Here is a 14,086-nt window from a genome sequence, read left to right on the forward strand (position 1 = left end):
TTCTTTTACCCCATTATTTGCTGTGTATAAAATTAAATTTTTTCATATAGGCAGATGAAGAGGTAGAAGACGACCTATATGCTATCAGCCCAAAATGGTCATTTGACAGGAAGAGCAGGCGTTGGACCCGTGCAGATGACGGGGAGCTTCTACCAATGAACAGCCCTATCTCAAGTTTAAGGAGATCAGGAAGCTGTGAGGCCTCTCTTTCTGACAGCGGGGAGGTCCATGAGCTTAGTTCCACTCACAGCTCTAGTAATGCAGACAGCGATGGGGGATGTACTCCCAACAAAACCACTGAGGAACTCGAGACAAGTCGTAGCTCTTCCAGATGCTCCTCAAACTACAAGCCAACACAATCTCCTGAAACCTCTTCCAGCAGACCCCCGTCCCCAGGTGAGCATCACACTTTAATTAGTGAGGAGTACTTTCCTGAGAAGCCTCGAGTAAAAAAAGGCAAAGGTCTTCTGCGTAAGGTGGAGAAGCTCCGATTAAGAGGAAATACGCTACAGCCACACACTCAAAGTGGAAAGGCCAAACTTGTCATTAGTGGGCCAATTATGCAGGAAGACCTTGGTGAGGAAAGGCTGAAGCATCTTCAGTGTCTAGACATAGCGAGAATCCAAGACAAAACTTGCAGTCCTGTGTCCTGCACACCACCTTCTGGATCCAGTAGCAGTCCTTCGGAAAGTAGCAGTGCGGTCAGCACACCAAGCCCTGTCACGCGGGTGCGCAGCAACTGCAAACGGCCTTGGATGCCCAAACAAGAAGACGGCCAGAACCAAATCAATGAGCAGGACTTGAACAACCAGCTCAATCTTGACGTCAACCCGGTCTTCAAAATTCCACATGGACACAAGCCCGGAACATTCCCAACAGTGCTCACCCACAACAGTGCCTTCTCACCAATCGACAACACATCGGTCAACTGGAGGACAGGAAGCTTCCATGGTTACCGAGGCAGACGGTGTAAAAGCAGTATCTCCAAAGACCAGGAACAAGCTTGCAGTCCATTAGCTACTTACGATCATCGTGCCAGCATTTATGACAATGTCCCAGATCACGTGCAGATTATGGATGATGATGTGTTCTCAGCTTTGGATAGTGTGATGGAACGTATTTGTGACCTGCAGCAGTTGGTTACCTCATGGACAGACAAGTTGTCCGAAGATGGGGATTCTGATTTCTACCACTCGGGTTCTCCTTCACCTTCCTCTCTGACTGACATCCACCTTGAGATCAAAGAGCCAGAGGAGTCAGATGAAGCTGCCCTAGATGAGACTTACAACAAAAGCCCAGAAGTGTTTGCACACACTGCTCAGCCTACAGAGCTTACTGATCGGTAAGAGACAGAAACTACCACTTTGTTTTATGGCAGCTGAGACAGGAAATGTCCAATATCATTCATGCTACATGGTAATGTTATGGTACACAAAAAAATCATTATCATAATCAATATTTTTGTCTTGTTTTCCAGTAAAAATCTTACACCAGTTATGCTTAATTATCTAACAACGTGTAATGTCATGTAAACGATTTCCTAAATCAGGGTAAGGTCATAAGTGGTGTAAGCAAAAAACGATTGGCACACATAGATATTTGCCCATTACCCCAATTTTACTTTGCAAGTAAACACCTTCTAATTCAGCAGCCACTTTCCTGGAACAACCTTGCAACACCTGGGCCTGTAGCACCATCTACAGGTGTTGCTACTGAATATCCAAACAGACATCAAAAGCAGAGAATAATCAGATGATTTCAAGTCTCGTATAAACATCGTATTTTTTTTTTGTTTTTTTTTTTTAAATAAACTGAGTTTAGATAGTGAGAGTACACTAATATGCTGATAACTATCTAAACTGCCTTAAAACAAGATTGTAATGAGACCTTAGTTAGTGGGAAATGGAGGAGTCAGGAGAAAATGAAGCAGGTTCAAGGTCTTTCTATTTTCGTTTTTTTAACACACTCGATGGTAACCATCGACAATCGAAGAAAACATCTTTAAATAAATCAAAGCACTCCAAATAAAAACTCTCTGGGAGAGTGTTTTTGAGCCTTCGGCTCAGTCTTTCCCCTCACTGACTCTCTGGCGTCCATTTTTGGTCTCCCTCTGCATCACTATAATGAGAGACAGGTGTTAGGGATAATTGTGAACCAGGCTTACTGCTCTCTCTCTCCCGCAGATGACACATGACCATGCCCCCCATGCCATAAAAATATATTTACTTTAGAGGCTAAATGACATAGAGAAATCTAAGAAAATTCTGTGAAGTTTACGCTTAAAGCTGATGTAATTTCTGAGCCTCTAGCATTACCAAACAGAACTGCAGAAATAATCATTGTTTTAAACAGATTCCAGAAAGCTCTCTGTCTTTCATTGGTTGCCAAACTCAAGCCACTGGTTGAGCCAGTCCTACTGTCTGACAGGACTAGTCGGTTCAAACAAACAGAGGAATGTTTTAATAGCACAACAGAATCACAATGTAATACTTTTGGGAGAAATCTATTGACAAATGGCTTACTTACAGTTAAACATAGTTAGTTTTATAGTTAGACATATGGTTGCATATTGACCTGGGAAAACAAGAAATTATTTTTAAATTGAATATAATACACCCATCAGCCTATAAAACAAGAAACAATATTTGCCAATGGTGTAATAAAAAAAATTCCCTTTGAATTAAATGTAAATTAACTACATTTGCTATTTGTATGTCTTGTTATAAGTAAAATCTTTAGATTTCTTAAAAAAAAAACATATCATATGTCAGATTGCTTCTCAAGTAAATATGCTTTGCTTTAAGGACATTTTGATATTTTTCTGGGAAAACAAGACATAAATATTGGGTAAGAATATTGTAGTGTAAACACTTATCCATTGTCCAGTCTAAGGCAAATACTGCAAGTTCATTAATCACACACTGACGATGCATTTTTATACAAACATGGGCTGATTTTCTACATTTCAGAGTTCAGAGGTCCCACTGGTCCAGTGCACAGATGCTTTCACTGAGTAAACCCAGCACAGGCATAGAGGCCATATCAGCAGCACGTGTCTCCATGCTGCAAAGACTGAGCCTCCTCAGGCTCACGGCTCTGATGGACAAGCACTCACCCTTCAGCAAACAAGGATGGAACTGGTAAGATGTGTAAAGGAAGCAAAGCAGGGAAGGGAAAGTGGAATAGACATAATCTGATAAAAGTAGTTTGTGTAAAAAAAGAAGCAAGACAATGGAAGAGAGGAAGGAGTGAGAAAGAGCAGAGACCTGCCGATTAGAGATTCATTCATTATTTACTGTATGTGGAGTGAAACCTTGGCACATCTCTCAGCAGACAAAACAGACAACGTTTCAAGAGTAGTAAGATCAAAAAGGAGAGTGAATTCTCTCACCATAGGCCGCACAACACAGCATAGCCTTGCTCTTTCTCTCCCCTTTGGAAGAGCCTCTAGCACTGTGATTTTGCCATTCGATAGCATGGGAGGATATAGATTTAAAGTGGAGGATCATTAGGCCATTGACGTGTAGGTGAGTTTATAAGAATTATAAACTTTCAGAATAATTGTCGTTTTTTATTTTTCATCTCATTCTTAATTAAAGATTGACGTTCAAGTTTATCTTGAGTAATTATGTGCACTAGAATATCAAGGGCTTCAGGGATAATCATTTTAAAATAAAAACTCTTATCTATAGTTCACCCAAAATAAATGGTTATGTTGTTTAATCTTTAAACACTCAACTTTGGACACTCAAACTTCTATGACTTTCTTTTGTCCGTGGAACACAAACAAAGATGTTAGTTAGGCAGAATGATTTGTCTCAGTCACCTTTCACTTTCACTGTAAAATATGCAGAGAAAGTGAATGGTGACTGAGGCTTTTATTCTGCCTAACATCTCGTTTTGTGTCCCATGGAAGAAAGTATGTAATTTTGAGGTGAGTAAAAATGACAGAATTTTCATTTTGGGATGAACTAAGCCTTTAAATGTCACCACACAAGAGTGCACAGACTCTCTGATCAGGTAATGTAATCCTTTAAGATCCGAGGGTGTACAGTATTTAAAGATGTCCTGTTTCAGTGGCATACCCAAAATTAAAGGCTTATTACTCGACAAAACACACACACACAAAGTAGGGTCAAGTGTTTGGTGTCGTTGTAAAGAAAACTTTTCATATTTTTAATTATAAAGATTATTATAAATTCTGAAACTATTATGCTAAGGAACTTCTGAATAATCACAAAAAAATTATTTTTATATCAAATCAGAAAAATAAGACTATCTTGTAAATAAGGTAGCTCCGAAAAGGCTGCCTTTGTTTTGTTCCCAATCATGTCAATTGTAACAGAGTAACTTTTTGTGTTGATTCAACAAAGCAATCAAAATTTATAACATTACAAAACGAATTTATCCTAGTGTACATAAACGCCTTCAAGTGTCCAAAATCCTCTCCAAAAAAATTTAAACATATTAATTGTACATTGTACAATTGTACAAATACAACCATGACTTTGTATAGCATGCACACATGATTTTAGTCATGAGAATTTACAGAACGAGTGTCATTTGATTCAATGACTCTGTGTCATGTACTTGGCGCCATCTTCTGGTGGGCATATGTAACAGTCACCAATCACAGGTTTCTCTGCCCAAATATGGATGATTTTTGCACCAATTTGAACCCAATTTGATCCAATACATAATTTACAATGATGTCATCTGATCCGGGAAAGCTAATATGTTTTCAGCCAGATTGCAAGAAGCCAGATATCAATATATTTTTGTCAGTGAGTAAAACAAATAGGAAATTATGCTGGTTGTATTCTACTCTTTGAGAGCTTTCAAACAACTTATAGCATGGCTATTTGATGAGTTTGATGTTTTTACTGATATGTACAGTGCTAAATATTTCATAAATTATAAAAATGGAACACTTCTGATTTGTCTGCAAATTTCAAAGCACTTGTTCAGTTTTGGAAATAATGCCTTCATGCATTTTAAAGTAGAGAAAAGCTTTGAAATGATACCTTTTGTGTTGGTCAAGACTAGTTATTATTATTTTTAAATATCTTTTTTTGCATTTACTTCCTTTTGTTGTCTTATTACTTAAAAATCTTGTTTTACCTAAATTTGAGAACAGAGCTCCCCATGGAACAATTGATAACACGTTTGACATTCTGCATTTGTGTAGATAACTGGACTAAAAACCAATTGCTTATGGCAAAAAGGGGGAGGATAATTGACTTTTTGGGAGGAGAGTTATTGGGCTATTTGTTTTAACAACTGTCGAGCTAACTACAAAAGAAATACCCACTCAAGTCTATTCCCACATTTACATTGATCCCTTGCTTGAGTATTCAGCACCCTCAGTTTTAAGGCGATGCAGTTTATTTCAGAAGTTGTGTCTGTCATCCTTAAAAAAAAAAAAAAAAAATTAAAAAAAAAAAAAACCCTGTCCTTTCTTCTAAAATAAACAATATCTTATAGTAGTTATTGCATATTGGTGTTGAACAGGGAGCCTCTTGAATACAAACAGTCATGTTCAATCACTAGGGGAACATCATTTAGCTAATGAAATAAGTTAGATGCTGATATTGTCTTTAATTGAACAACCCAGCTTGATGTTAATGAGAATTGGGCTAAAAGAGAAATAATGAGGGAAATGGAGGCTAATGCTATCAAGGGGAACTGCATTTTATGAAATGTTGAAAATCTAATTTGTCAAATTAGTTAGGCTCCCGAAAAACGTCTTTTAAATGGCTTTGAAGTTTTATCTCAGGGTCCCTGAACCTGGTTTATATAGAAATAATGAGAAGCAGGCCTAGTTGTCAGGTTATCTTCAGCTTATAGCCATGGCACTACTGTAAGTTCATCGTCTAATGAAAAAAGGGCTTTTCAGAATGTATATCAATATGTGCTTTGCTGAACGAATCGGACAGTTCAAAATTCCTCATGAGCTTTTCGCAGCAGGCCGATATGTACTCAAAGGTTAAAACCACTACACCCATTCTAATATTTGAATTTCTTCACTGCTGTATTTATCAATGTCAAACAGAGAAAATACCAAGATGCTTACTACAACAAACAAATGAAATGTCAGTTCAGCACACTCAAAGATTTATCACTGATGCGGATGCGCAGGACGGCTTCAGAACACTCCGGATGTGGTTGCCGCCATTTATGAGATCAGCAAATAAACTGAATACACAGATATTTCATCTGTCAATTTAGAAGAACACATCATTATCTCAGAAAAATGCAGATGAGTACAAGCATCTAAAAATAATGCATTATGTGCTTATGCAATCCTAGGACGGTGCCTAAAGTCTACCGAAAGGTTACACCTTCAGAACACAAGAGCAGAAAGGTGTTTGGGGTGCCTTTGCTCCAGAGCGTCCAGCAATCTGGGAAACCTTTACCACCAAGCATTCTGAGAGCAGTGGAGTTCTTGAGGACCAAATGTTTGGATCAGGTATGGCACGTCACGTCACCAACCAGAAATGGAGACTATGTTTCAAGAATTACTAAATATACAAAAGTTGAATGTGCACTCAATAATATTTCAGTCTTTTTTTAAGATTTCAACTGTATGACACATTTCCATTAAACTGAATTGAGTAATATTTAAATAATGAACTGTATTTTGAATTTAGAATAAGTGTGTATTTAATTTAACATTAAAATCATTGCTTTTAATTGCATTAATCGAAGCAACGTTAAGCATATTATAACAAATCAATTCTCTGCAGTTTCAAAGTGAAATGTGCACTATTGGTGCTAAAATGGTACAACTTTTACTCCCATTGAAGCAAATCAACCAACCAACACAATTTCAAATCAATACAAATTGTCACCTGTTCACATTCCAGTAATTATTTTATTTTATGCTAAATCAAACAAGCAAATGTGCTTTGTACTAAATAACAGCAAGGCTGTGATTTGGATGTAGGTTCGAGTTGGAAAGAATGTTCTACATCCAGCCATTTTATTATGTTTGCTCTGCCAATAAAAACAGTTCCAAAACAAGCTGGATCACCAAAGCAAGATCATCTATGTAGCGATTACAGACAAGCAAGTGCTGTCTTGGAAAGCAGCTTGTCCAATACAATTAGTGGACTGGAACTAACTGTTGTGTAATTTTATTTTTAAAGTTCCAAAATTCAATCTCAGAAGAGACTAAAGCATACTATGAGTACTGTAATCTTATCTTGTAACTCAAGTTTGGAATATGCTTTATGGCATGTAAACCTCAATATAATTGAAAAATAATGATGCAATGAAATAGTTTTGTTGGGGTTATTCACGCAAAATGAAAATTGTCATCCACTCGCCCTCTAACTGCTCTTTTCCAATAAAAGTGAAAGGAAATGAGGTTGTCGAGCTCTGGATAAAGTACCCTAAACGATCCATGCACTGTATTCCAAGACTAGGTCTGTGTGGAAAACACAAATATAGGGCACTATTAACTATACATTTTGTCTTCTGCCCATTCAAATTTGTAATGTTTATGATCAACAACTATTAAAGGGCTTAAGGTGACTTGTATGTAGTCATATATGTAGCCTATATCAGCTATCCCAGTATCCAAAATTGGACATCTACTACTTTAAGAGGTATTTTTAAGATCTTTTTTGTCCTGTATGGAGCTTGACAGCTGCAGCCCAGATGTTCTCCTTTTGTGTTAAAAAATTATTGTGTAAAAAACATTATGTTAAAAAGTCCTAAAGGTTTTAAATAACATGAGATGTGTGTAAATAATGGCACTGACCGAATTAAACATTTTGGTGTAGGGCTACATAGAAAATAAAGTGTTTAATGAAAATCTTACTAAAAATTCTTTCTATATTGCATTGATTTGAAACTGTGTTGGTTGGTTTGTATTGCCTCAATGGGAGTAAAAGTTTATTTAGATTTTTTTCATAAAGTTGGCTTGAAATTGTTTGAATCAGCTGGATAATAGAGTTTTATCATCACTAGTGCACATTTCACCTGGAAAATGCAGGGAATTGCTTTCATGGCAATGTACCTATTTCATGTTCTTTAGGGTGCGTTCACACTTGGATCTGTTGCTTGTACCGAACAAGTTTGTTTCCTCCCCCGCTCGCTGCCCCTGCTGGTCTCTGTTTACATCGTATTATTTGGGTTCGAACCGTAGTCCGATTTACAAGTGGCAGCTGTTTACCACTGTAACTATGTAACAACTCAAGAAGGCGTCACTGTGTTAAGTGAAGTATTTAAGTTTGTCTCTTTGGTTTTACCACGAAAACTTTGCATGCACAGAACAACACTTGTGTTTATCTCCTGCAGATGCATTGAATGTGCAATGATGTGTTGTACGAGATGTGAAGAATGTGAGCTGCTCTCTTAAAGTGATTTATTTTGGACAATAGCAGGTACTATTACTATTATTTTGAATGGCCATGGAAAATGAAGCAATGTGATGATAATTTTACCTGGATGCAAAAAGTAGTCCGTTAATTAACCTGATGAACTTTCACCTTTTGCTGACCCTTTCTGCTACTGTCAAGCAACTGTTTGATGCTGAACACAACAGCACGTTATGCATTCGAGGAGAGATTGCTAGATGAATACTATTAGTATTCCCCCTTCTATTCCGGAAAATGACAGTAGGAGGGGCTTCTACAACTTGGTTCATAGTAAAGTACAACCAATAGCTAGAATCAAGTAGACGCGCATATTTTCAGAACTTACCAGGAAGTCAAAATTCCTCGCTCACTTTCCTCCAAGCAATGTCTTTTTTCGTCCGGTCTCTGTACATGTATGACCTTGTGTCATACAATTCCAGGTGCCCACACACCTCTACAACAAGATTTCTTCTGCTACTACGTCAGTACATCAGTGACATCCGGACAATTTCAATGCTGATAGGCTTTCGCGACAACACGCCATGTGAATTTTTCGCTCAAGTTTAAAAATGTCAACTTAAGCGAATAAAGCGTTTTCGCGTGTTCGAGTTCCGCCATTTGCTTGATTTCTTCATTTCGCATCTTTGCATTGACTTTGTATGTAATCGTGCAGCGCAAAATGCTCACTTCGCTTCGCATTATATGTGAATGCACCATTAGACCAGATGCACATCATAATGCAACTAAAGCCAAATCCTGGCCATTTTTGAAAATTTACAGTCCAAAAAAAGAGGACATGTACGGAAAAAAGAGGACGTATGCTTACCCTCTCGTGTGAACTCTGGTAGGGTTCGTTGCTAATAATGATACAATCGTAAAAGTTAATCACTTGCGATGACATATAATTTGCATCTTTGCAGGCTCCCGATCGCAATTGCTTGTGTCTAAATCCCCTTCAGAGGGCCCACATTCTTCACATCTCTTGCTATGCATCTGCGGGCACACAGCAGACAAACGCAAACATTCATAACGTCATTGCACATTCAATGCATCCATGGGAGACAAATGCAGGAGTCGTTCTGTGCATGAAAATTTTGTTGGTAAATCCAATGAGACAAACTTTAATCCTTCACTTAACCCAGAGAAGCTGACATCTTCTGTAACTTGTTACCTAGTTACAGGGATAAAAGTGTTGCCGCTGGTACATTGATGACGTAATCAGACCGTGGTTCTGACCCAAATAATATGATGTGAACAGAGACCAGCGGGGGCAGGGAGAGAGGGGGAGGAAATTAACTCGAGTTTGGTCCAAGCAATCAAACCATGTGTGAAAGCACTCTTAGATTAATTTTAATCCCACGAAACCAGGCTAGCTAATCCATATCTGCACACTGATTCTTGAAACATTTTGGTCTATAGCCTTCTTAAAAATCTCTATGCATATTAGATGATAATTGTGGTATAATGAACTGCAGTGTTTCAAGTCCATAACCATTTATCCCTCTCGCCAATCTTGGTCAAACCTCACAGGTTGGACTCTTCCGAAAGTCTGGGGTCAAATCCCGCATTCAGAATTTAAGGGACATGGTGGAGGCCGACCCTGACAGCGTGTCCTTTGAAAATCAGTCAGCCTTTGATGTAGCTGACATGGTGAAGCAGTATTTCAGAGACCTGCCTGAACCCATCTTCTCCAGCAAACTGTGTGAAAGCTTCCTGCACATCTACCAATGTAAGCTAAGCTCCGGTCAAATCAATGATGAATGAAACTTGACGCAATCATCTGCAGCAATAACAACAAGATTTGAGAAACATACGTGTATTTAAGCATTTGCTTGTCATTTAAAGTTGATTTGGATTGTTTAGAGACCAACTGAAACATCTGTTTTCAAGTCATTAATCTGCATTTCATGTCTTTCATTTCCCCACAGACTTCCCCAAAGATCAACAGTTTGCAGGGGTTCAAGCTGCCATCTACCTCCTGAATGATGAGAACAGGGAGGCCCTTCAGAGCCTCCTCCTCTTCCTGCAAGAGGTGGTTGCTTGCATGGAGGAGAACCAAATGACCCCAACCAACATCGCTGTGTGCTTGGCGCCCTCCCTCTTCCACCTCAACTCTTTCAAAAGAGACAGAACCAGCATGAGGTGGGTTGAAGCAGTCAAAACTATAATCCATTGCATTGTAATGGTTATGTAACATTTTATAACGTAAATATAATATTGTACTGTCACTCATACCCATGTGCTGTACATTCAATCAGCTAGCTAAGACATTTTATTATAACTAGCTCCAGATTTTCTGCGCCGTTAAGACAAGTCCTCTTTTACAATAAATATTGCATCAATACCAGTTAGAAAAGCCAAAAACTTTTTTCTCAGTTTTGTGTGAGAGCAGCTTATGTAACAGCACAGTTTCACATCTGGATTTAATTTCACACAGATAAGGGAGATATTGTATCTGTAATGCAGTTCAGCTGTTTAAAGAAACTCTCGCAGAGTGACTGAGATAAAAGAGCGGAAGTGAAGGGCTGGAAGACAGATAGATTCTGTTGGAAATTGGGATAAATATTTGCAAATATGGTCCCTTCAGACTTCATGTTTGAGAATATAAAGACTTTATTTTATTGTTTGTCATAAGTGGTCCCGCTTTATATTAGATTTTATTTTAACTACCATATACTTACATGAAAAAAAAAATCAGCATTTGATACAATGGCTATATATATATATATACATACACACATACATATACATACATACATACATATATACATATATACACATATATATATATATATATATATATATATATATATATATATATATATATATATATATATATATATATATACACATATATATACATAAATATATATATACACACACACACACACACACACACATATATATATATATATATATATATATATATATATATATATATATATATATATATATATACACACACACATATACCTGCAAAGTAGCAAAGTAGCTGCTTTTACAAAAATCACAAAAACCTGACAGGTACAACCCTGTCGTGCCACCCCAGAGAGCATTGCTGCCCTAGGCGGCTGCCTACATCACCTATGCCAGAATCCACAACTGCCTTTATAAGTAATAAGTACATTGTTTTAAATGCTTATTTATTCAGGTAGGTACAAAATAGTTAAAGACACCTAATAGAAAGTTGGCCCCTACACGTTATCCAACATTCGTAATCCAACATTCTAGTACTGCTGGCTCCAAAGTATAGGATTCTATAGATGGTATTCATTCATTTGTTGAAGGAAAATCCAGTTGTAACAGCGTTAAGAAACAAACAGAGACTGAGACGTCACAGGTCTGACTGGGTAAATGCGTCCAACCGACTGACTCGAAGGCAATTGAAGAAACTCCCCCTATTTCTTAAGCCAGCTGCCACGGAGGCAGTAAGCTCTCTATGCCCTCCTGCAGAGCTCTGGATGGAGTGCTATACATTGGCACAGTGCAGATATATTTCCATGCTTAATTTAAGCATGCTGTTATAAGAAGAAAAACTAGAAAACAAGTAAACTGAGTAAATATGTTGACAAATGAAATGCAGGCTCTGTGTCAGAATCTGTAGAATCAAAACAATTTTCCTTTACAACAAAAAACTCGACAGAGAACTGTAGTTTATTATATACAGTTGGACTCAGAAGTTTAGATACAACTTTAGCCAAATGCATTTAAATTCCTGACATTTAATCGTAGGAAAGGTTCCATGACTTAAGCCTGCTATACACTGTTGGATTTTTACACTCCTTTAGGATTATTGCTTGTCAGACTGGATGATATGAATGCATTTATATTGCCATGGCACACTGTGCAATGTTGTGTCAGACTGTACGATACACATAGTAGCCGACTGGTCACATTACGGGACTGAAACAAAACAGCGAGATTTGCCAGGACATCAGTGTTTCCATTGCTCCAATACCACTCAATCACGACCAGAGGCTAACAAATAAAAAGAAAGATGGATTTTGTCAAATAAGCCTATAATAAGACAGCCTGATCACAAATACAAAAATATACAGATGTTGAGAATGAACGCGAATGAGGGAGCAAATATTCATAGTGGAAATAAAAAGACTTGTGGCCTGAAAATGACAAACTTCTCCATTAATAAATGGGTAAACAAAAAAAATTGGGTTATAGTACGCCTTTCTCCTCTTTTAGATTAGTAACCTGAAAAAATATTGTGCTTGCAAATTCCCTATGGATAATGCACAAACATGACAGATTTCTGTAATTGTATCCAACTGTATCTGCTGATTTGGATAAAAACATTCCATAAATAGGCTACTTACCAATATAAATTGTTCAGCTTTTATATATATATATATATATATATATATATATATATATATATATATATATTATTTATGTATTAAAACTATTTATATAAATTAAAAGAAAAAACATTGAAAGAGCTTGAGTAGAGTGATAACTGGGCAGAAATGTTGCTATGGTGCAGACGCGGAGCAGGTTTCTTTCCAAGTGACTAAGGGTGAGAGATAGAAGCGGAATATCTCATCTGGCGGTCGTAATAGCAGTCACACTATAGGGCTGCGATGCTTAATTTCTGACTTCATCAGAGGTTAAAGATCATCGCAAAGGCTATTAATCGGCCATCGGTGAACATGTCAAACTGAAAGTTGTAAGATTGCTGATTTTGCCTATACAACGACAGAAATGCTTTAGGATTCTCATAATTTGTCTCAGACAGCAGAATTGTGGCCAAAATCGTAAAGTGTGCACCCGCCTTTAGGTCAGTTAGGATCACTATTTTAAGAATGTGAAATGTCAGAATAATAGTAGAGAGAATTATTTATTTCAGCTTTTATTTCACATTCCCAGTGGGTCATATGTTTACATAAACTTTGTTAGTATTTGGTAGCATTGCCTTTAAATTGTTTAACTTGGGTCAAACATTTTGGGTAGACCTCCACAAGCTTCTCAAAATAAGTTGCTGGAATTTTGACCCATTCTTCCAGACAGAACTGGTGTAAATGATTCAGGTTTGTAGAACTCCTTGATCACACACACATTTTCAGTTCTGCCTACAAATGTTCTATCGGATTGAGGTCAGGGCTTTCTGATGGCCACTTTAATACCTTGACTTTGTTGTCCTTAAACCATTTTGCCACAACTTTGGAGGTATGCTTGGGGTCATTGTCCATTTGGAAGACTCTTTTGTGACCAAGCTTTACCTTCCTGGCTTATGTCTTGAGATGCTGCTTCAATATATCCACATAATTTTCCTTCCTCATGATGCCATCTGTTTTGTGAAGCGCACCAGTCCCTCCTGCAGCAAAGCACCCCCACAACATGATGCTGCCACCCCCATGGTTCACAGTTGGGATGGTGTTCTTCGGCCTCACCCTTTTTCCTCAAAAAATAAAGATGGTCATTATGGCCAAACATTTACATTTTTGTTTCATTAGACCAGAGGACATTTCTCCAAATAGTAAGATCTTTGTCCCATGTGCGCTTGAAAACTGTAATCTGGTCTATGTCGATATAGGACTTGTTTTACTGTGGATATAGATACCTGTCGACTTGTTTCCTTCAGCATCTTCACAAACCTTTGCTGTTGTTCTGGGATTGATTTTCACTTTTCGCACCAAAGTACATTCATCTCTAGAAGACAGAATGCATCTCCTTCCTGAGTGGTATGATGGCTGCATGGTCCCGTGGTG

General features: G+C 37.7%; 1 protein-coding gene across 3 annotated transcripts in view; it reads left to right on the forward strand.

The window, feature by feature from the left end:
• LOC127628159 (rho GTPase-activating protein 7-like) overlaps positions 1-14,086 on the forward strand; it is a 104,582-nt gene that overhangs the window by 82,789 nt on the left and 7,707 nt on the right. For all 3 annotated transcript variants that reach the window (XM_052104880.1, XM_052104879.1, XM_052104881.1), the window contains exons 5-9: positions 51-1,342; positions 2,970-3,140; positions 6,310-6,469; positions 9,894-10,092; positions 10,292-10,505. In XM_052104880.1, coding sequence (XP_051960840.1) covers positions 51-1,342; positions 2,970-3,140; positions 6,310-6,469; positions 9,894-10,092; positions 10,292-10,505 — 2,036 coding nt within the window. The remainder of the gene's footprint in view (positions 1-50; positions 1,343-2,969; positions 3,141-6,309; positions 6,470-9,893; positions 10,093-10,291; positions 10,506-14,086) is intronic.

This window comes from Xyrauchen texanus, chromosome 34 (assembly GCF_025860055.1).
Source record: "Xyrauchen texanus isolate HMW12.3.18 chromosome 34, RBS_HiC_50CHRs, whole genome shotgun sequence".
NCBI classification, from domain to species: domain Eukaryota; kingdom Metazoa; phylum Chordata; class Actinopteri; order Cypriniformes; family Catostomidae; genus Xyrauchen; species Xyrauchen texanus.